Raw genomic sequence first — 23,465 nt, forward strand, 5'->3', positions numbered from 1 at the left:
TAGTCTGGCTAAAGCTGCAACTTAATTTGGCTGTATTTTCCAGTGTTTTAGATTTGATATCAAATGTTTGATATGAGGACACTGTACAGAATGTCACCTCATATCGTTGCTGCACAGCTATTTTCAGGTCTCTCCAGAGATGTTCGATCGGGTTCAAGTCCGGGCTCTGGCTGGGCCACTCAAGGACATTCAGAGACATGTCCCAAAGCCATTCCTGCGTTGTCTTGTTGGAACATGGACCTTTGTCCCAGAGGTCCTGAGCACTCTGGAGCAAGTTGTCATCAATGATCTCTGTACTGTGCTCCGTTCATCTTTGCCTGGATCCTGACAAGTCTCCCAGTCCCTGCCTCTGAGAAACATCCCCACAGCATGATGCTGCCACCACGCTTCACCGTAGGGATGGTGCCAGGTTTCCTCCAGACATGACGCTTGGCTTTCAGGGCAAAGAGTTCAATCTTGGTTTCATCAGACCAGAGAATCTTGTTTCTCATGGTCTTGAGAGTCTTTAGGTGCATTTTGGGAACACACCCGCACAGTAAATATAATGTACCTTTTACTGAGGTGTGGCTTCCGTCTGGCCACTCTACCATAAAGGCCTAATTGGTGGAGTGCTGTGGAGATGGTTGTCCTTCTGGAAGGTTCTCCCATCTCCACAGAGGAACTCTGGAGCTCTGTCAGAGTGACCATCAGGTTATTGGTCACCACACTGACCAAGGCCCTTCTCCACCGATTGCTCAGTTTGATCAGGGGGCAAGCTTTATGAAGAGTCTTGGTGGTTCCCAACGTATAGCATTTAAGAATGATGGAGGCCACTGTGTTCTTGTGGACCTTCAATGCTGCAGAAATGTTTTGGTACCCTTCCCCAGATCTGTGCCTTGACACAATCCTGTCTCGGAGCTCTATGGACAATTCCTTTGACCTCATGGCTTGGTTTGTATAGACAGGTGTGTGCCTTTCCAAATCATGTCCAATCAATTGAATTTACCACAGGTGGATTCCAATCAAGTTGGAGAAACAGCTCAAGGATGATCAATGGAAACAGGAAGCACCTGAGCTAAATTGAATCTCATAGCAAAAGGTCTGAATACTTATGTAAATATATATATTTTTTTTTAACATCGATTTGAAAACATTTATAAAACTATTCGCTTTGTCATTATGGGGTATTGTGTGTAGATTGCTGAGGAAATTGTTCTATTTAATCGATTTTAAAATAAGGCTCTAACGTAACAAAATGTGGAAAAAGCCAAGGGGTCTAAATAATTTCCTTAGGCACTATGTAATCATGGAAGCATCCACATTAATGTATAAGTATGTAGTAAACATATATTCTTCACAATAAAATGTACTACAAAATGACTAAATTATTTACAATTCATTTCTATTGGGCACAACAATCTAAAACAACCAAAACTAATTGCAAATGCTGTCATTATATGAGATGGCTGCCATTATACGGCCCCTTAACCAATTGTGCTATTGTGTGCTTTTTTTCACATTATTTGTAACTTCTTTTCTACATAATGCTTCTGCCATTGTCACTTATGACCGAAAATACCTTCTAGATATCTGGACAGCGATTTACTCACCCGTACTGGAAGATTTTTTCTTTAACGAGTCGGACGTGAAGGTTTTACTAAAGACACCCGACAAGGCCCTGATCCCTGTCATTCGCAGGAGAAAGAGAAAGAGGTAACAACACATCTGCCATGCTGATCCTCAACAAGGGGGCACCTCAGTGGTGCGTGCTCAGTCCCCTCCTGTACTCCCTGTTCACTGCACGGCCAGGCACGACTCCAACACCATCATTAAGTTTGCCGATGACACAACAGTGGTAGGCCTGATCACCGACAACGATGAGACAGGGAGGAGGTCAGAGATCTGGCCGTGTGGTGCCAGGCCAACAACCTCTCCCTCAACATGATCAAGACAAAGGAGATGTTTGTGGACTACAGGAAAAGGAGGACCGAGCACGCATCGACGGGGCTGTAGTGGAGCAGGTTGAGAGCTTCAAGTTCCTTGGAGTCCACATCACCAACAAATTATAATGGTCCAAACACACCAAGACAGTCGTGAAGAGGGCAAAACAAAGCCTATTCCCCCTCAGGAGACTGAAAAGATTTGGCATGGGTCCTCAGATCCTCAAAATGTTATACGGCTGCAACACCGAGAGCATCCTGACTGGTTGCATCACTGCCTGTTATGGCAACTGCTCGGTCTCCAACCGCAAGGTACTACAGAGGGTAGTGTGTACGGCCCAGTACATCACTGAGGCCAAGCTTCCTGCCATCCAGGACCTCTATACCAGGCCGTGTCAGAGGAAGGCCCTAAAAATTGTCAAAGACTCCAGCCACCCTACTCAAAGACTGTTCTCTCTGCTACCGCACGGAAGGTGGTACCAGAGCGCCAAGTCTAGGTCCAAGAGGCTTCTAAACAGCTTCTATCCCCAAGCCATAAGACTCCTGAACAGCTAATAAAATGGCTACCCAGACTATTTGCATTGCCCCCGCCCCCTTGTACACTGCTGCTACTCTCTGTTAATTATCTATGCATAGTCACTTTAATAACTCTACCTACATCTACATATTACCTCAATTATTTCGACTAACCGGTGCCCCCGCACATTGACTCTGTACCGGTACCTCCTGTATATAGCCTCGCTATTGTTATTTTACTGCTGCTCTTTAATTATTTGTTACTTTTATTTTTTACTTATCTGTTTTTTACTTAACACAAATTGAAAAATATTTCTTAACTGTATTGTTGGTTAAGGGCTTGTAAGTAAGCATTTCACTGTAAGGTCTACACCTGTTGTATTCGGCACATGACAAATAACATTTTATTTGATCCCGCAAGTATGTAGTCACAAGTTGGATGTAGTCATTGCGCGCTAGGAATATGGGACCAAATACTAAATGTAAATGAATATGACAAAATACTTATGGCACCTTCAAATGGGGGGACTAGATACATAAAGTGCTTTAATTTCTAAACAGTGAAACATATGTATAAAAATACCCTCCACGTAAAAGGTGACACTCGTGCAAAACATTTGATCTCAAATCTAAAATGTTGGAGTATAGAGCCAAATGAAAATATTTAGCTTCACTGTCTTAAATACATTGGGGAGTGTAACTCAATATCCTTCAGACTAGGGTTGAACAACTATAATTTCAATATTGAAATTAAGGTGGGCAGTTACTTGGTCTTGTGTTATTAAAACTGGCTATTGATGAGGCAAGCTAGGTGAACGTCAGCTAGCTAGGAAGCTAACTAGCTAATGTTATCTAGCTATGTGGTTTAACCAAAGCTTCTATTATTGGTTAGAAAGATGGTTCTGTACTGAATGTATGTGATAATCATTGCTAAACAATATGAGTAGTGTAGGTAAGAGATTAAGTGAACCTATAGGAGGATAGCTCTCCACGAGGTGGATTGGGCTTGAATTGATGGCAAGCTGTTCAATACTGAGCCATGCTGACTGACAAGTGCCGTGGATTGGTACAGGGCAATTTCGCAGTATTGGAGTGATGCTGAGACTCAGATTTTTCACTTTAAAATGTGTGTCAAACAAACCAATGATTGCACATTGTTAAAAGTAGTCATTGTGCATAGAGTTGTATGGTTTGTTTTACTTTGAAATCATTGGTTTTTGTTTGACACATTTTAAAGTGAAAAAGCTGAGTGTCCGCATCACTCTGTTATCGTGGATTTGCCCTACACCTGGGCTCAGTCCAGTCCCACATCTTGTTATCACTTATTTGGCAAAATAATCAACCACAGTTTCCTCTTTTGATACAGCAGTGTTAAAATGCAACATTAAGATGTTAAAACATTTAAACTCCAATTGAACTCTGACATTTCCGGTCACAACTTGTGGACTTGTTTATGTGCTGCTGTGCGGTTTGTTGCCAACTTTACGTTTTTTACTTTTTAATTACCATTTTATATTTACATTTTTTCCGTCGCTTGACTTTTCATTCAACTTTTTCACCCTGGACGCTTTATCTGGACATGGTTCTACACGACCTCCACCAGTCGAAGCTAAGTAGTAACATTAACATTATGCCCTTTAATTACAGTCGCTGTACTCATAATATACAGGAGGACGATCGCCTTATGTTGAGGATAGCCATACTTTCTCATGGCTTCTGGACCGAAATGCTGTAGTAATGCTCAACCGGTGTCTCTCATTCAGCCGTCAAACATTCAACCGGTTTCCCCCATGAAGCAACGAGTCAGAGGCCGAGCCTCCTTTGGTCTGTCCTCCACCCATTACGGGGCCTGAGACGCCAAAGCCTCCCACCATTAGCTATGACAAATTGAAAACCCTAGTCATTGGCGACTCCATTACCCGCAGTATTAGACTTAAAAAGAATCATCCAGCGATCATACACTGTTTACCAGTGGGCAGGGCTACCGACGTTAAGGCTAATCTGAAGATGGTGCTGGCTAAGGCTAAAACTGTTGAGTGTAGAGAGTATAGGGATATTGTTATCCACATCGGCATCAACAATGTTAGGATGAAACAGTCAGAGGTCACCAAGCGCAACATAGCTTCAGTGTGTAAATCAGCTAGAAAGATGTGTCGGCATCGAGTAATGGTCTCTGGCCCCCTCCCAGTTAGGGGGAGTGATGAGCTCTACAGCAGAGTCTCACAACTCAATCGCTGGTTGAAAACTGTTTTCTGCCCTTCCCAAAATATATAATTGTCCCTCTTTCTGGGACTCACCCACAAACAGGACCAAGCCCGGCCTGCTGAAGAGTGACGTACTCCATCCTAGCTGGAGGGGTGCTCTCATCTTATCTATGAACATAGACAGGGCTCTAGCTCCACAATGAGGTAGGGTGCAGGCCAGGCAGCAGGCTGTTAGCCAGCCTTTCAGCTTAGTGGAGTCTGCCACAAGTACAGTCAGTGTAGTCAGCTCAGCTATCCCCTTTGAGACTGTGTCTGTGCCTCGATCTAGGTTGGGAAAAACTTAACATGGCTGTGTTCGCTCTAGCTATCTCACTGGAATAAAGACCTCCATTCCTGTCATTATTGAAAGAGATTGTGATATCTCACATCTCAAAATAGGGCTACTTAATGTTAGATCCCTCACTTCCAAGGCAGTCATAGTCAATTAACTAATCACTGATCATAAACTTCATGTGATTGGCCGGACTGAAACATGGCGTAAGCCTGATGAATTTACTGTGTTAAATGAGGCCTCTCCTTCTGGTTACACTAGTGACCATATCCCCCGTGCATCCCGCAAAGGTGGGGGTGTTGCTAACATTTACGATAGCGAATTTCAATATACAAAAAAATGACTGCATTTTCATCTTTAGAGCTTCTAGTCATGAAATCTATGCAGCCTACTCAATCACTTTTTCTATAGCTATAGCGTTCCTCACTGAGTTCCCTGAATTCCTATCGGACCTTGTAGTCATGGCAGATAATATTCAAATTTTTGGTGACTTTAATATTCACATGGAAAAGTCCACATACCCACTCCAAAAGGCTTTTGGAGCCATCATCGACTTAGTGGGTTTTGTCCAACATGTCTCCGGTCATATGCCACAGTCATACTCTGGACCAAGTTTTGTATCGTGGAATAAATATTGTGGACCTTAATGTTTTTCCTCATAATCCTGGACTATCGAACCAGCATTTTATTACGTTTGCAATCGCAACAAATAATCTGCTCAGACCTCAACCAAGGATCATCAAAAGCCGTGCTATGAATTCTCGGACAACCCAAAGATTGCTAGATGCCCTTCCAGACTCCCTCCACCTTCCCAAGGACGTTAGAGTACAAAAATTGGTGAACCACCTAACTGAGGAACTAAATTTAAACTTGCGTAATACCCTAGATGCAGTCGCACCACTAAAAACAAAAAACATTTGTCATGAGAAACTAGCTCCCTGGCATACATAAAATACCCGAGCCCTGAAGCAAGCTTCCAGAAAATTTGAACGGAAATGGCGCTACACCAAACTGGAAGTCTTTTGATTATCTTGGAAGGACCGTACCGTGCAGTATCGAAGAGCCCTCACTGCTGCTCGATCATCCTATTTTTCCAACTTAATTGAGGAGAATAAGAACAATCCCAAATTTATTTTTGATACTGTCGCAAAGCGAACTAAAAAGCAGCATTCCCCAAGAGAGGATGGCTTTCACTTTAGCAGTGATAAATTCATGAACTTCTTTGACGAAAAGATCATGATCATAAGAAAGCAAATTACGGACTCCTCTTTAAATCTCCGTATTTCAGTTGTCCTGAGTCTGAACAACACTGCCAGGACCTAGGACCAAGGGAGACACATGTTTTTTAAAATCCTATATCTCTTGACACATTCATGAAAATAGTCATGGCCTCTAAACCTTCAAGCTGCATACTGGACCCTATTGCATCTACACTACTAAAAGAGCTGCTTCCTGTGCTTGGCCCTCCTATGTTGAACATAGTAAATGCCTCCCTATCCACCGGATGTGCACCAAACTCACTAAAAGTGTTAGTAATAAAGCCTCTCTTGAAAAAGCCAAACCAGAAAATATAACCGGCCTATATCACATCTCCCATTCCTCTCAATTTTTTTTTGAAAAAGCTGTTGCGCTACCATACTAAAGACAATGTATACGAAGCGCTTCAGTCTGGTTTTAGACCCCATCATAGCACTGAGACTGCACTCGTGAAGGTGGTAAATTACCTTTTTAATGGCATCAGACCAAGGCTCCGCATCTGGTGTCGTGCTCCTAGACATTAGTGCTGCTTTTGATACCATTGATCACCACATTCTTTTGTAGAGATTGGAAACCCAAATTGGTCTACACGGACAAGTTCTGGCCTGGTTTAGATCTTATCTGTCGGGAGATATCGGTTTGTCTCTGTGGATGGTTTGTCCTCTGGCAAATCAACTGTATATTTCGGTGTTCCTCAAGGTTCCGTTTTAGGACCACTATTGTTTTCACTATATATTTTACCTCTTGGTGATGTCATTCGGAAACACAATGTTAACTTTCACTGCTATGTGGACAATACACAGCTGTACATTTCGATGAAACATGGTGAAGCCCCAAAATTGCCCTCCCTGGAAGCCTGTGTTTTAGACATAAGGAAGTGGATGGTGGCAAATGTGTTACTTTTAAACTCAAAACAAAGATGCTAGTTCTAGGTCCCAAGAAACAAAGAGATTTTCAGTTGGATCTGACAATCTTGATGGTTGTACAGTTGTCTCAAATAAAACTGTGAAGGACCTCAGTGTTACTCTGGACACTGATCTCACTTTTGACAAACATATAAAGACTGTTTCAAGGACAGTTTTTTCCATCTACGTAACATTGCAACAATCTGAAACGTTCTGTCATAAAAAGATTCAGAAACATTTATCCATGCTTTTGTCACTTCTAGATTAGACTACTGCAATGCTCTACTTTCCGGCTACCCGGAACACAACTGATTGGCTCAGTTAAGAAGTAAAGAAATTCCACAAATTAACTTTTAACAAGACACACCTGTTAATTGAAATGCATTCCAGGTGTCTACCTCATGAAGCTGGTTGAGAGAATGCCAAGAGTGTGTAAAGCTGTCATCAAGGCAAATGGTGGCTACCCTGAAGAATCTCAAATATAAAATATATTTGGATTTGTTTTACACTTTTTTGGTTACTACATGATTCCATATGTGTTATTTCATAGTTTTTATGTCGCCACTATTATTTTTACAAGGTAGAAAATCGTAAAAATAAAGAAAAGCCTTTGTATGAGTAGGTGTGTCCAAACTTTTGACTGGTACTGTAGCTGTCCTGGAGGGCAGGTAAGTTGGTCCCGATGATGGGTTGGGCAGACCATTACCACCCTCTGGAGAGCCCTGCGGTTGCGGACGGTGCAGTTGCCAAACTAGGTGGTGATACAGCCCAACAGGATGCTCTCAATTGTGCATCTGTAAAAGTTTGTGAGGGTTTTAGGGGCCAAGCCAAATTTCTTCAGCCTCCTGAGGTTGAAGAGGCGCTGTTGCGCCTTCTTCACAACGCTGCCTGTGTGGGTGGACCATTTCAGATCGTCAGTAATGTGTACGCCGAGGAACATGAAATATTCCTTCTTCACTGCGATCCTGTCAATGTTGTTAGGGGCGTGCTCCCTCTGCTGTTTCCTGAAGTCCACGATAAGCTCCTTTTGTTTTGTTGACGTTGAGGGAGAGGTTATTTTTCTGGCACCACTCTCCTAGGGCCCTCACCTCCTCCCTGTAGGCTGTCTCGTCATCGTTGGTAATCAGGGCTAATACTTTTGTGTCGTTTGCAAACTTGATGACTGAGTTGGAGACATGCGTGGCCACGCAGTCATGGGTGAACAGGGAGTACGGGAGGGGGCTGAGCATGCACCCTTCTGGGGCCTCTGTGTTGAGGATCAGCAAAGTGGAGGTGTTGTTTCCTACCTTCACCACCTGGGGGCGGCCCGTCAGGAACCAGTTGCACAGGGCGGGGTTCAAACCCATGGCCCCGAGCTTAATGATGAGCTTGGAGGGTACTATCGTGTTGAATGCTGAGCTATAGTCAATGAAGAGCATTCTTACATAGGTATTCTTCTTGTCCACAAGGGATAGGGTATTGTGCAGCGCGATTGCGATTGCATCGTCTGTGGATCTATTGGGGCAATTAGCAAATTGAAGTGGGTGTCAGGTAAGGTAAAGGTGATATGATCCTTAACTAGTCTCTCAAAGCACTTCATGATGACAGAAGTGAGTGCTACGGGGCGATAGTAATTTAGTTCACGTAGTTACCTTTGCCTTCTTAGGTACAGGAACAATGGTGAACATCTTGAAGCAAGTGGGGAGAGCAGACAGGGATAGGGATTGATTATGTCCATAAACCCTCCAGCACTCCACAAATGCAGCTTTAAAGAGTTTGGTCTGATCTAGCTGTTAACATTAGAACCCTCAATTACCTAGTTTATACATGTTTCTAATCAGGAATGTATCCAGTGTCTAATGATTTAATCACTCTAGGTGGTACTAACTGATGCTCCATAGATACATGCTGGTTGACACTGTCAGTGGCCATCTTGTGGTTGGTTTCTGGCACTGCAACTAATAACCAAGAGATTCTTAAAGGGGAAAAATTCTGTCCTCACCTCGACTCTTCCGTCTTCCTCTCCATTTCCTGGAAACCGAAAAGTGGGTAGAGTGGTTGAGGAGAGTCAGTTCGTTAGTAGGCGAACCCGAGGAGTGTCCTCCTCACCTCGATAGCCTGCTCTCCCGAAGGATACTGAAGTGCATCTTCCACGGAAGAATTTGGAAATCTGCCACACACCCTTTAAATCAGCTGTTGTTTAATCAGAGAAAATCATGCACACATTTAAAAACGATACGCTTACATAACATATGCCATTTAGCAGACATTTTTAAAGTCATGCGTGCATACATTTTACGTATGGATGGTCACGGGAATCAAACCTACTAACCTGGCATTACAAGCGCCATGCTCTACCAACTGAGCTTCTTATACTTTTATTAATAACATGTCTTCCACAACTAGCTAAATTAGTATCACTTTACACATTTATTTTGTGGTTCCACCCCTGTAAAGGTAATTTGCCTGATGACGAGTCCATGACGAGTGGAGGAGAGTCTAATATCATACAAGCGCATTTGTTTCAACGTTTCCTTTCCTCGCCTCCGCTCCACAATTACCTCTGACATTTTTCAAAAGCAGGCGAGGAGAGGACAGAGTCGAGCAAAACCAATTGAGATTCTCCCCAAGACTAGCCTACATTGTTTTACCCAAACAACAAGAGGCTACATCGGTAGACACAGAGGAGAACAGGGTTGTTTTACCAGTCACATTTTATTATTATTTTTTGTACATTTCAAGTTGTTTTGATAGATGAGTAGTGGCACAGAAAGTCCCATAGCCATTGTTGAATTGAAGGAACTGTAGTTACATGGCATTGTACAGCTTGGAGATAGAGACTTTGTCAAAGATGATGTAGAGTAGTAGAATGAAGAAGAGTCATCCTGGGTCGTATTCAGTAGAGCACAACATAGCAAAACAATTTGCAGCGGAAAATGTGTTTTTATTAGGTAGTCAGGTAGTCTCTCTGTTTTCAGTCTGTTTTCTTCATTTTGGTGTCTAGTGAATACGACCCTGGTAGTGCTGTACATTGATTAACGTATTTTTCTGTGATGAGCAACTGTTAGCTTGGTATCACTGTTGTTTCACTTCATTCAGTCTGGTTTTACCTGGCTAAGCACTTGCTGCAAACTCCTATGTTCTGACATGGCCTAGGAGCTCTGGTTGTTTGTTACAGACTAGATAGACGCTTCCTCTAACCACTGACACAGGACCGGATATTTGTCATTAGCCTACTGGTAAAGGTTAGTGCTCTGGGTTAAGGTTATCTGATTCTAGATCTGTGGTTGGGGGAAACTTCTACCTAGAGAGTATCTTACTTGATGATGAGGACCAACTGATCCAAACTCCTGAAACCCTCTGATTTGGTATAATGGAGCTCTAAGCATTGGAGATTTAAAGTGTGTGGAGATTGGTGAAGCCACTGTCGTTCAATGATGAGCACTGGTTATGGCTTGACCATAGTTACAGAAGGAGATCCGTTATCAGCATGTCAGTTATCATGATGTCCAAGATTCCATTCTAGAACCAGAATGTCCAAGCAAGTGGAAGACGCAACGGAATCCAAAGATGCCCATTCTTGATCTACGCCGAAAAAGTAATGAAAAGTCACACTCAATGGGATATCACTTGTCAAGGCCCTGCAAGATGTCCCCTTTATTGTAATACATGATTGAGAACATTTCCCATCCTGTCCTCCTTGTCAGCGATAAACTTTTAGATGAAAGTGCATTTGCACACTGTCAACTCCCCCTTTCCCTACAATGTTACATTCACATTAAATGGTGCTACCAAAACTCTCTTTGGATCAAGCGGATGATAGCAGTTCATCCTTGCAGTTATTATTACTCAGAGTAGAGAAGAAAGAATCAACGTTTTGGATTCTGATTATCTGATAGCAGGAAGTAGCTTGTAGCGCTGATGACAAAGAGATTGACCTTGAACACAGTGGCTACAAAACATTTTGAACTGAAAATAATATGTAGGACATCTTTTGTTTCAAAACAGCAAGTTTTGTCCCTCCACCACCTATTGTGCCAAAGCATTTCATTTCTCAGTTACCAAACCAGAAACCATTTCTCAGTTACATCCAGTGCGCCCAACTAAAGTATGACTTTCAACACAACAGTATGGTCATTCATGATAACGTTATCGAAAGATAATGTGATTATTTATGGAATGAATATCCTTATTTCTTGACTGATTGATATTGAGATATTGAATGCACATGTCTGTTGCCATACTTGTTGTACTGTATCATTAATATGTGTAGTTTAGATGCCTGCAGATGTGGAATTATAGGTAATGTAGTGTTGTTTGGGTGCGTTCTCCCAGCTTCCTGTCTGTCCACTGTTACCATGGTTTCCTCAGCTAGATTCTGGAATCACTCATAGGCTAGTCTCAAAGGGGACAGTTAAATGTTCAGGTAAAATGTACAGGTAGTGTCGGCCTCAGGTGTGCCCAATATCTCATCGTCCGCCTTTACTGGGTCGTATTCATTAGTGCACACCATACAATTTTTTTTGTTTCAAAACATTTTGCTATCTTCTTCTCCCTCCCCATTTCAGTGCATTTTCTTCCGCTTGGTGTCTAGTGAATACGACCCTGGAGTCCCTTTGTCCACTTGTACAGTCAGATAGAGAGTCAAACAGTCGTTCCCTTACATTCAGTCCCTTTCCAAAGTGTCCATAAGGTCCAATATGGCATTGGTTAATGGAGAAGGGTGAGGATTGGAGTGTTAGATGATGGGAGAAGTAGGTATAGAACCACAGAGTTTGAGTTTGGGACCAGACTTAATTTCCCAAAAGGGGAAAGTAAGAGACTCTGAGACCCTCCTCAGTCTCCTTTGAACAACTGAATCAGATAGAAGGCCATATTGACCCAACAAACCTAAGGGGACGTGTGATGCCTTCTGGTCGTATCAATTGTGTTATCGGATTGCATAGTGGAAGAGAAGAGATCGGGGTAGCAGGTGACTAGAGAGCTGAAATAGATCTGGGTGCAGTTCAAGAAAATTACCTAAAGCATGGATGGGCCATGTTTTTCTTTTTAGGAACTCAGTCAGGGTCTCAACTTACTGTTGGGAGTTAGAATAGTAGAATACACAAGGTGCAGTTTTGAAATGTGGTTGTGCATCAGCAGGTTTTCTCTTAAGTCAGTCACTCAATTAGCTATGTCAGCTAACAATTATTTTATCAAATGTTTTACTTGTAGCAATCATGGCCGAATACCGACCAGACATGCAGGGCACATGCCCAGGGGCCTTGACCTCCAGGGGGGCCCAGTTGATTTTGTTAGTCACTCTCACTCATATATCATATTAACATGGCATAAGTCATGGCAAAATGTGTAGATTTGCAGGAAATTAGTTTTAAAACTGCAAAAATGTATCTCCACTTCATGGCAAAATGGATAGAATTGCAGGAAATTAGCTTTAAAACGGCAAATTCTTCTCTCTGCCTCGTGGCAAAATGAGTAGAATTGCTTGAAATTTGTTATAAAATGGCACACCTTTTCCCTCCGCACTATGGCAAAATGTGTAGAATTGCAGGAAATTAACTTTTTTCTCTCCGCCGTCAAGACGGGGGCCAGTAAAATGTTTTACCTGTGAGGTAGGGGGATGCCAACCAAATCTCGCTTAACGCCACCAAAAGGCTAGGGACGGCCCTAGCTACTGGTATAATGCATTTAGTTAAAAGAGTTAAGTAGTTTAACTGCACAAATAGATTGATTGTACAAATCAGAGACAGGTGTGTGGTTTTGTGGGTACACAGACCCGTGAGCCACTGCGGCCCCTCATGATGAGTTCAGATTTTTTGTGGCCCCCACCCCCATCAAAGTTGCCCATCCCTGACCTAAAGGGAAACCAGGTATTAACCAGGTATTTGTAGCGAAGGGATCCATCATCCATCCAGATAGCAGATCACTCTGAAAAGTGGACACCTTTGAGGACCAAGGAGGATCAAATGAAAACCAGGCAGGGATCTAGTTGTGGGTAGGATCCCTCCATCCAGATGCAGATCAGTAGAGGCAAATGGCTAGACTAGATAGCTGAAATTGATCTGGGTGCAAGTTCAGGAGGACCTAAGGGAAAACAGACTCGAGTCAGGGATCTAGTTGGATCTAGTAGATCCCTCTAGATCAGCAGAGGCAGCGTCGGTCGCTCTTGGTGACCTCCTCGGAGGAGTGGACCACGTTGGGAACGAAGCCGCTCTTCACCCCCTCCCAGCCCTCCTGGATAGTGATGTCACCGCCCCTCACCTAGGGTGAAGATACCAAGGTTAGAAGGGACAATGTTGTGTTCACATGCTAGCCTGGTCCCAGATCTGTATGTGCAATCATATCAACTCCTTGTCACTCATTGTCATGCCAAATGTCATGTTTGCCATGGCAAGGAGTTGACATGATAGCACAAACAGATCTGGGACCAGACTATTCACATGCAGAACATTTTGATGATAAACAAATTCATGGGACCAGCTGTTGCCATTGCTAAGCTAGCCAAAGGTTGTACAGGACTCAATTTTAATTCTTGACTCAAACTTTGTATCTTCAACCTAGAGCTCCTCACCAGCTGAAAGATGTCCCTGGTCAGCTCCGTGAAGGCGTGCTCCACGTTTATGGCGTCGCGGGCCGAAGTTTCTACGTAACGCATCCCGTAGGCGCCGGCGAGTTTCTCAGCCTCCTGACGAGTTACCTGGAGAGGTAAACATGCGATAGTATTGTCTGTTTATATGGAAATGTGTTGTGCATTACTTATAATGTCATTAGTAAAGGTAGGGGGGAAAATGTATTTATTTCAATGCTCAATCAAACACACACATCCCACCTACCCCCCTCCACACATACACGTAAACTACTGCAATCTGATAGGCTACCTGGCGCTGAGGTTCCAGGTCACACTTGTGGCCGACCAATAGGAACACAATACTGTGTGGTTGGACGTGGCTCCGGGCCTCCTCTAGCCAATCATGAACATTCTGGAAGGAACGGCGGTTTGTGATGTCAAACAGGAGGAGCCCGCCCACCGAGTTACGATAGTAGGCTCTGGTGATGGACCTGGAAGAGGGGAGGAGAGAGGGATGGGAGGAGAAAGGGATGAGAGGGTGTTTATGTTAGGAGATGAGAAAGGGAATAGGGAGAGAAGGAGAGATGTAGAGGAATGAGAGGAGAGAGAGTGTTAGAAGGAGAGGGGAGACATACAGTGTTAGAATATTGTTGGGAGGGAGGGAGGGAGAAATTAAAATAGATATGTGTTGGGAGGCGAGACAAAAGTAACAAGCAACAGATGTGAAAGTGAGAAAGGGGGTGGAGAGTGTGTGTAGTGAGGGAGAGAGAAAGTTTGGCAGAAAAGAGGGAGAGAATGTGAGAGAAGGAAGGAGGGAGAACATGAAGGGGGAAAGAAGTGAGAGGAGGGATATGACAGACATGCGAGGTGTGGGTGATGAGGGAGGGAGGTGCAATGAAAGAATGGAAGAAGAGGAAGACATAGAAAGAGAGGATGAAGATAGGAGGACAGTGGTAAAATACATATTCAAAGGAAATAAAGAACCAGTTGAAATGAATCACAGACAAAAGAGCAGGGAATGATGAGGGATTATGATTGAACGCTGACCAAGGGTGTGTGACCAAGCAAGTGTGTGTGTGTGTGTGTGTATGTGTGTTTAAAAGCTGTTAACTATTTCAATATGTAAAATAAATGTTTATCTATGAAAAGGGACTCCTGCATACTTGTTTTTCCACTTTTTAGAAACTAAACTATTTATAGGCCTATTCTAACTGTGTCACTGATGTTGCAAAATGTGTCAATATTGATGTAGACTAACCTTTGTACCTTATGCACTGTTTCAATAAGGCACCTTTGAATAGTCAAACAACAATATCAGTAGTGGTATGACAAACAGTTTCTGGCAGTTTAGACCTTGGTGCAAATGGCAATTGTGGTCTATCCTTTGATATCCTTGTATATACTTTGATCAACAATTATGAATGATAGCCTAATAGAGGGCTCTGAATAAAAATGATGCATACATTTCATGGTTTGGCCAGCTGGACAAGAAGCATCCTTGATAAACAAGAGCAAGCAAGCGTGATGGATTACACCGAAAGCACAGTTTATGCATAATAATCTGTGTGGCAGTTCTTGTGGAGCCCCCCCCCCCCCCCCCCCCCCCCATACCTGAAGCGCTCCTGTCCCGCGGTATCCCAGATCTGTAGCTTGATGCGTTTCCCCGGCTCGATCTCCACCAGGCGAGAGAAGAAATCCACGCCGACCGTCGGGTCACTCACCTGGGCAAACCTTCCCTCCGTGAACCGCCGGATCAGGCACGATTTCCCCACCGTCGAGTCCCCAATGACGATGAGTCTGAACTGGTACAACCATATCGCCTCCATGGTGACTACTGTCTAGCTTCTGTTCCGTGGAATTGTCGTCGGATGGAACACACGCACAGGCACACCATGAGACACAGACACATGCAGGGACACACACACAGCGCAAAAGCCTGAGTCAGTTAACCTATAACAACAGTGTTTTCAGAGGCTAGATAGCCTCGGGTTGCCCTGGTGCAAGCCTGTGAGAGAGACTTCGCAGACAGAGGGGCAGCTATAACGGAGATTTCAATTGGTTTACTGCCCTCCCTCCTCCACAGCACCGTAGCTTGGCTTCCCAACAGAGCGCAGCCCCTGAATGATAACGAGGCCTTTGGATAGAGCACAACACCGCTACTCTTTGTGCCCTTGTTTTGTGTCTAAATTCCCTTTGGTGACAAGTAAAAAGGCACTTCTCTTCTGGATTTGACTATGGCTTTGATCTAGGCCTAAGCCCTCCTGCGGTGTCACAATGCCTACTATAGTCCACATGTTTAATTACAAGCATGTGACTATTGGAAATCCGCTTTAGCCTATATTGGCCAACTTTCAAGTGACTTGATTGTGGCAACTATTTGATACCCTGTTAGCCGTTAGGCTATGAATAAAGCCCTATTGAACTTCCCTTTAGGCAGAATTCAGTTATTCCATTCTATTTGTAGCCAGTGGCACTTAGGTCAGTTTACATACTCTATTCTATAATCTATTATGTTCTATTCTATTCCATATTCTATAGACCTATGCTTACTTAAAACCCTACAATGCACGGATTTATTATGGTATTGCATTCTATGTACAGGCCTGGTTATCCAGTCATCAGACTGCCTCCAGTGACATCTAGGCACACCGCCACTACCTCACTCTGGCTGGCCGGGTATCGCACAGTCAGCTTGGTATGCAAACACAACCGTGGACAAACAGATCCCCTAAATAATACCTGGAATATCCACCCCCATAGCTGTTGCCTGAGACCGGATATAGGCTTCAGATAGGGTCTCTGGAGCATTGACATGGACAGTAGCCTAGGCTAGATTGTACCCTATTATGGCAACTACTGGTCATCATAATGTCTATTGTATTGTATACCGTGGATATTTCACATCAGGTGCTTTTAGATAAACACAAATATGTTTAATTACATGGACAGTCTATTGTACAGAAGCCGTTACTGTAAAGAAGTAATGGAGGGATGTAGGTTAGATATTTCACATCAGGTGTTTTTGGATTAAATATCAAATTATTTATTCCAGATTCAATGAATAGACCCCTCCATTTTGCCTTATGGTAGGATCATTGCTTATTTTAGTCTTACATGCATCATTTCACCTGATATGTCAGTAATGGTAAATGGAATGGAGAACAGTAGAATAGAATCTCCACGATTATTTGATGCAGAAGTGCATTAGACAACATCACTTCTGTCGCTCTCACAATAGGCTTCCAAAACCAAGTAGTGTCGCTTTTCTTATTTCTCGCATCATTATCCTCAAATAAGAAGGCCTTATATAGTTCACATTTGCTAGAAAGGCCTATTGCCCAAGAGAGAACGAAATGGTTTCATCTTACGTGGTTTGGTTGCGCGGCTCAGAACCCGATTGCTGCAGGTTCCGTTGCATTGAGAAGCTTTCGTAGAACAAACGCCCAAAAGAACGTCTCACAGCAACGCATGAACAGCAGTTTACAATTGCCCTGCGGAAATCTACCAACGGGTCTTCGTTGTGATGTCTTTAAAACGGTCTATTAATGACTCCCTAGAAAAATTCACAGCACGCTTTACTCCCCAGAATGCTATCATTTGTGAATGATAGCCTAGGTCTACACTGTTGTTTTGAAATCACACAACTGTAAAATGTGATAGACCTATGGCTAAATTCTGAAGGTTAGTTTAGTTTTCACTCCTCTCCTTATCTCGTTTTGTGTTTTTGAAGGAAGCTAAACGAAATAAATGTTGCTGCTGATGAAATGGCAGCGCGAGCAGCACCATCACAGACCCTGACTCATTCCACCGCCCAGCCCGCATCAGCACCTCTACTACCGTAAACATCAATATCGACGCGCACAAACACTTTATCCGCATATCTAGAAAAAAACACAGCGACACAAAACTGTGTTAATAAAACCATTAGAGCAATGACATGTAGATCAATGTCCTTGTTCTTAAGTCGTTTTATGAAATGTAATTCATTTGACCTATTGGCTACCATTTTAAGTAGGTTATTGAAATAACCTCTCACCAATAGGCTTTTATAGCCTATCCATCAATATTAGTAAGCTAAAAGGCAAAAATATAGATAGGACCACTGACACTAAATATTCAAGTTTTACACCCTATATACTGCGTACCAAACATTAAACATATTTTGGACTATAACTGATAAAACGGTTAATAATCGTGCGTGTAAAATTGACAAAATTGTATGCGCGTAAAGATACATAATACTGTATGTTTGGTTACCAACAGCTGCTTGTGCGTTGATCCGGATACAGTGTATCAAATACGCTGGACATGTAGTTCGTTTCCTTTCCCCCAGCAGCAAAGTGGTGGACAGAAAGTACAGTGAACTATTGACTTACTGTATGTACACAACTTTATCAGTAAACTAAAGGGCCGTGGTTGCCTAATCTCCAAACAGCTGACGGGCAGAAGCAGAAGCTTCGTGCGCAGATGAATGGCAACGGCTTCCAGACGAGATGTGCGCGCACACACACCGTAGACTGTTTGACCAAAATTTACAGTTTGTGGATGACTTTGCGCTGACTAGTCTTTTTAGAAGTTCTCATTTTTTTTGTTCTGGATGGAATGAAGGTTGTGTAGGAGAAAGAACGAGGGAGAAATAATGAACGTTTGGTAAGAGAGAAGGGTCGCCAAAAGGATACATTGCATGAAGTGGACTCTGATATAAGGACGTGTATGGAATAGAACAATTGCAAGAAAGGAAGACCATTTCGGAATATTTTTGTGCATACACATTTTGAATAAAAAAGAGAGAAGTTCCTCTTATTTTCTGTCTTCGTCAATTCATGAATATTGTTTTCTGTTGCTACTAAGATTTTGATAACTATTCACCTTTGACATACAGGCAACTTCAGGTAACGGGAAAAGAGAGCTGCTGAAAAGTGGACCCATATGAAATAGAAAACTGAAAAAAGAGGACACTGACTTTTGTAATATTAGAATATTAAATTCTATGTGAACAACTAAGTTGTAGCCTATATTTTTTTATATATCAAGCCATAACCCAACCATGCAGCAGGAACGCTTGCTGAAGGTTCTAGTCATCGGTGACCTGGGGGTCGGGAAAACGTCCATAATAAAGCGTTATGTCCATCAGATATTCTCCCAACATTACAGAGCCACCATCGGAGTCGACTTCGCCCTCAAACTCCTCAATTGGGATCACAAGACGGTCGTGCGACTGCAGCTGTGGGACATCGCAGGTTGGTAAACTAATTACGAGTAATCTACTTCGACAGTTCGCCTACCTTTTAATTTTATAACTGTTATATTTGATTTGATACACAAGTTTAAAATATGGCAAAAATATGTCACGCACATGGTATGGTGTCTGTAATAGTGGAACATCGCCAGTTGGTAAACTAATTACGCATAGAATAAGAGTAGGCATATTAGAGTAGGCCTATTATAGTAGGCCTATTAGCTCTGCTACATTTCGTTTTATAACTCCTTTATTTTATTTGAGAATGGAACTTAGGTAGTTCCATTCAATAGGTAGTTCACACACACACACACACACACACACACACACACACACACACACACACATTTGTAATAGTAGTAGCATAACCGACCTATTCTTGAGCCTCTCTATATTTCACATGACCTGATAATCGACACATATAACAGACATGACCTGATGTAAGGTCCTGACATACACTGTCCTATAAAACAGTGTAATAGTGTGAGTGTCGGTGTGTACGTGCATGCCTGGCTGTGTATGCGCGCGTCTGTATGTGTGTGGACTTTACCCCGTCAGTCAATGCACATGCACACCGATTTGAACAACGTAATCGTTCCGCGTAGATTACGTTGTTCAAATCGGTGCTCACTCGGTTCGTGAATTACGTTCAGAGGTAGGAAGTACTCTCCGCCAGCAAACGCTATGGGTGTGTCTGAGTCCTCATGGTGCTGTATCTCTAAACTGTCAGCAGACTTTTCCTCCTTATCATCTCAACGGTAGATAATGACATCATCACACCATGTCTACCAGCCACCCACCCCCACCCCCAGCGGGAATCTTCAAAGTTGCAAAGGAAATGGGGAGGGGGAGGGGGGGTTTGCCTCTCCACTGTGCCCAGGTTAATGAAACCACAATGTTGACAAAAAGGTCTCCAAAAAAGTTAATTAATCCTTACAGCCAAATAATAATTCATAATAATATAATATATATATAATATAATATAATATAACAAGTTTTTCCTCATAATAGTATAAACAAGTGTCAATAATCACCCATTATGTTCATAATAATGGACTATTCCACCCTGAGACAGTCCCCATGCACTGTTTCACAAGATATGATTGCAAACATGACATTCATTGAAATTAAGCTGCAACAATGAAGCGCTTTCAGCGCAGGGCAGAGAAAGGAAAAAGAAAGAAACAAGATGTATGTGTAGCCCATGTATCTGATGCTTTCTGGCCAAAAACAGAATGGCATGTCATACTCTGTTTGGCCATCACAGCATCAGATACATGGGCTACATACAGTATATAGTAAGACAGAGGGGCGCTGTTTCGCTCACTTGAATGCTTTCTCCGGTGAGATAGTTTCAGCCACTTGCGAATTGAAGGAAAGTTGAAGGGTGCACAGTGCACTGTTCAGATGCTGGAATTATTTTGGATGAACGTGCGAAGGGTAACCTACTTTTTGAAGTGATTTGTTTGACAATCAGATGAAAACATCATGACTGGTTGGGTTCATGGCACATTAACAGGTAATACATTTTTACAGTTAAATTAAAGGCCTCAGACTGGCCTCTTGCTGATCTAGGATCAGGTTCACCCCTATCCATTGAGTCTTATTCATTTAGACAATGCATGTAGGCTGTGGAAAGACAGAGATAGACATTGTAGGAGAACATAGCAGGAAAACCAGTGTGATGGTATTTACACAATGCATGCTGGCTATTGGCAGTAACAACCAATGATATTTCAAACTGTATTCTGTACGTTATGTGTTGTTGATAGAAAGACCCTGTTCTCTCTCTCTCTCTCTCTCTCTCTCTCTCTCTCTCTCTCTCTCTCTCTCTCTCTCTCTCTCCGTCCCTCTGTTTCTCTCTGTTTCTCTCTCGCTCTCTCTCTCAGCTGTTTCATGGTTATTCACTGGTATATTACAGTCATGTGAGAGAGGTTCACTTCCAGGAGAAATGCCATTTATATGTCAACACTCACTTGAACACATACACGCACACATACACACACATATAGATATACACACACACTCACACACACACACTTGAAATTTCTCAACACATTGGAGTATCCCTTTGCTTCTTAAGTCACTTTATTGAGAAATATTCATTGTTGTTATGTTGTTGATTTAGATGGTATAGTTGTAGATGTTGTTGCTGGTGCTGTTGTTGTTATATCATTGTTGTTGTTGTGTTTCCTCAGGCCAGGAGCGCTATGGCAACATGACGCGGGTTTACTACCGCGAGGCTGTAGGAGCGTTGGTGATCTTTGACATGACGCGGGCCTCTACCTTCCAGGCTGTCCTCAAGTGGAAGGGAGACCTCGACTCCAAGGTAAGAGATACATTATTATTTGAACATGCTTAGAACTAGTCATAATGAATTATACATGCAGGTTGTACTATACAGTGAGGTGGTAGTGAGTGCCTGTACCCTGAGTGGCTCAACTAGTACTATCCTCCTTCAAATAAAACATCTCCACCGTTGTTTACATTTCATAAAGACTTTAAAAAAAACATTTGTTAAGATCCTTCTCTCCTCTCTCTCCTCTCATCCATCTCACCCCTCACTCCCATTTTCTCTATTTCCTTGCCCTTACATCTTTCTCCCCCATTTTTCTCTCCAACCCCCCCTTTCTCTCCCTCACCCCACACCCCTCCCAGGTTGCTCTGCGTAACGGGAGGCCAGTTCCGGCCGTCTTATTGGGTAATAAATGTGACCAGCTGAGTATGGGTCTCTGTTCCAAACTGCCCAAACTGGAGAACTTCACTAGAGACCACGGCTTTGTAGGGGGGTACGAGACCTCCGCCAAGGTGAGGTGTGTGTGTGTGTGTGAGAGAGCAAGACCATGGTTTCGTAGGGTGGTAAGAGGTCAAGGGTCACGACATGGGGTCGCGGCATAGAGAGGGATGGGTCTCTATTGTTGCTGTATGTAGTGTATATCAGGGGATACAAGCTTTGTGTTTGGAAATGTTAAGAGACGTTGTGTGTGTTAGCAGAGAGTTGTATGAGTTAGTATGAGTTGCTTTCTGGAATGTAAAAAGCGTCATTATACCTACTGACTGCTAGCTGAGTGAGGGATTTTGTCTGTGCATATAAAGACTGTATTTTCTCCTTCCCATTCTCTTGCTCTCTCTATCTGTCCCTCACCCCCTCTCTTTCTCATGTTATGTCTCTCTCTCTCACACACACACATCTCTCTCTCTTTGCCGTTCAATTCTTTCCCCCTCTCTCCCATCTCCCACCCCCTCTCAGGACAACACCAACATCGACGCGGCCATCATGTGTTTGGTAGCGAGCATCATGGCTGTAGAAGAGGAGAGGCCGCCAGCTGGAGATCCTGGAGACCCTAGCGTCCTGGTCTTACCACGCTTTGACTACAATAGGACAGGGATGGCTGGACTGCCTGGGTGCGATGGGTGTAAAAAGCGACCTCTGCCTGGCCGAATGGAGATGGGGGATATTTGAGGGATGAGAGACGGGGAGAGATGGGGGGGGGGGGGGGGGGGGGTTGTAGGAGAGAGGATAGCGAGCTTTCTAGTTGTGATGGGTGTAATAAGTTAACTCTGCCGGCCCAGAGGGACATGGGCGATATCTGAAGGGGGGATGAGGGAGAGAGAAGGACAGCGGCTTTTGACTCCAACGAACTCTCTATGCTAGGATGGAAGGGGACTGAGGGGGAGAGATGGTAAGGAGCAGGGGGATAGAGAGACACAGAGAGAGAGAGCGGGGGATGGGAAATATAGTGTGTGTAAAAGAGAGAGCGATAGTAGCATGATGCATTAGATATGGATGGACTGCTACAAAGGGTAATGTGAACTGAGCTAAGCCTGGATGACATGAGAGATCTAATCACATCACGGTGGAGGACAGAAGCATCCACATCGGCAAGGAAACTGCTGTGATGTTATCAATAGCGTTGCTGTTGCAACGCACTCATCACACGAAGGCTGCTTTCGTAAATTCACTCTGGCCACTACTCCGATTTCAGAGCACTCTCGTCTGAGTGTGTCAGAGCGCAGAACAACTGATGAATTTGCGAACTTTCAACACCCCGTTGAATAAGACCGGTGTCAATAAACGTCTGCAAAAAAACGTCACTCAATTGTTGCCAGGAGCACAGTTACAGTCACCAACGCTCTACATAACATGAAAACAGCCTAACCAGCTCTGCTAGGGCGAGTAAAATGGCCAGTGAGGTGTTCTCTCATATGAGTCTGGAAGTAGCTAGCCAACTTTAGCCAGTTAGCTTGGGTGCTTGATTGCTGTTATAACCATCAACATTAAATTTCTGCCTCTACACAGCTTTGTAAAGTGTAACTAATGTTCAACAAGCTATGGCCAGGTCACACCCATTTTACCAACAGCTTGAGAATGATGCTAAAGCTTACTGAATGCTTCCCAGTCGAAACAGTTTGGACCAGTCTCCTCCCCTTCATCTAGACTGATTGAAATGGATTTACAAGTGACATCAATAAGGGATCATAGCTTTCACTTGGATTCACCTGGTCAGTCTACGTCATGGAAAGAGCAGGTGTTCTTAATGTTTTGT

The 23,465-nt window shown here is 43.3% G+C and overlaps 2 protein-coding genes across 4 annotated transcripts; one reads left to right on the plus strand and one right to left on the minus strand.

Annotated features, from left to right (window-relative positions):
- Positions 1–9,807: 9,807 nt before the first annotated feature.
- Positions 9,808–18,055, minus strand: LOC120049818 (ras-related protein Rab-39B-like). 3 transcript variants are annotated; one of them, XM_038996263.1, is made up of 5 exons: positions 17,937–18,055; positions 15,291–15,524; positions 13,990–14,170; positions 13,683–13,808; positions 9,808–13,372 (listed from the first exon to the last, which is right to left on the minus strand). In XM_038996263.1, exons 2-5 carry the CDS (start codon positions 15,503–15,505, stop codon positions 13,253–13,255), a joined length of 642 nt encoding a protein of 213 aa, XP_038852191.1. In that variant the 5' UTR covers positions 15,506–15,524; positions 17,937–18,055; the 3' UTR covers positions 9,808–13,252. The 3 variants fall into 3 exon arrangements, with proteins under 3 accessions (XP_038852191.1, XP_038852192.1, XP_038852190.1); XM_038996264.1 differs by having other exon boundaries at positions 17,941–18,011; XM_038996262.1 differs by lacking the exon at positions 17,937–18,055 and adding an exon at positions 17,048–17,505.
- Positions 17,853–23,215, plus strand: LOC120049817 (ras-related protein Rab-38-like). Its single transcript, XM_038996261.1, has 4 exons — positions 17,853–18,919; positions 21,117–21,247; positions 21,577–21,726; positions 22,169–23,215. The coding sequence occupies exons 1-4, from the start codon at positions 18,727–18,729 to the stop codon at positions 22,379–22,381; spliced, it is 687 nt and encodes a 228-aa protein (XP_038852189.1). The 5' UTR covers positions 17,853–18,726; the 3' UTR covers positions 22,382–23,215.
- Positions 23,216–23,465: the final 250 nt, after the last annotated feature.

Source organism: Salvelinus namaycush, chromosome 6 (assembly GCF_016432855.1).
Source record: "Salvelinus namaycush isolate Seneca chromosome 6, SaNama_1.0, whole genome shotgun sequence".
Lineage (NCBI taxonomy): Eukaryota > Metazoa > Chordata > Actinopteri > Salmoniformes > Salmonidae > Salvelinus > Salvelinus namaycush.

What these genes read in the sequence shown, in the direction of transcription:
- LOC120049817 (XM_038996261.1), top strand. Translation starts at nt 18,727, where the DNA reads ATGCAGCAGGAACGCTTGCTGAAGGTTCTAGTCATCGGTGACCTGGGG. An exon ending in GCAGCTGTGGGACATCGCAG is followed by an intron (nt 18,920 to 21,116) that starts GTTGGTAAACTA and finishes GTGTTTCCTCAG; the next exon opens with GCCAGGAGCGCTATGGCAAC. An exon ending in AGGGAGACCTCGACTCCAAG is followed by an intron (nt 21,248 to 21,576) that starts GTAAGAGATACA and finishes CACCCCTCCCAG; the next exon opens with GTTGCTCTGCGTAACGGGAG.
- LOC120049818 (XM_038996263.1), bottom strand. Translation starts at nt 15,505, where the DNA reads ATGGAGGCGATATGGTTGTACCAGTTCAGACTCATCGTCATTGGGGAC. An exon ending in GCGGGACAGGAGCGCTTCAG is followed by an intron (nt 14,171 to 15,290) that starts GTATGGGGGGGG and finishes CCCCTCTTCCAG; the next exon opens with GTCCATCACCAGAGCCTACT. An exon ending in ACCTGGAACCTCAGCGCCAG is followed by an intron (nt 13,809 to 13,989) that starts GTAGCCTATCAG and finishes TTACCTCTCCAG; the next exon opens with GTAACTCGTCAGGAGGCTGA.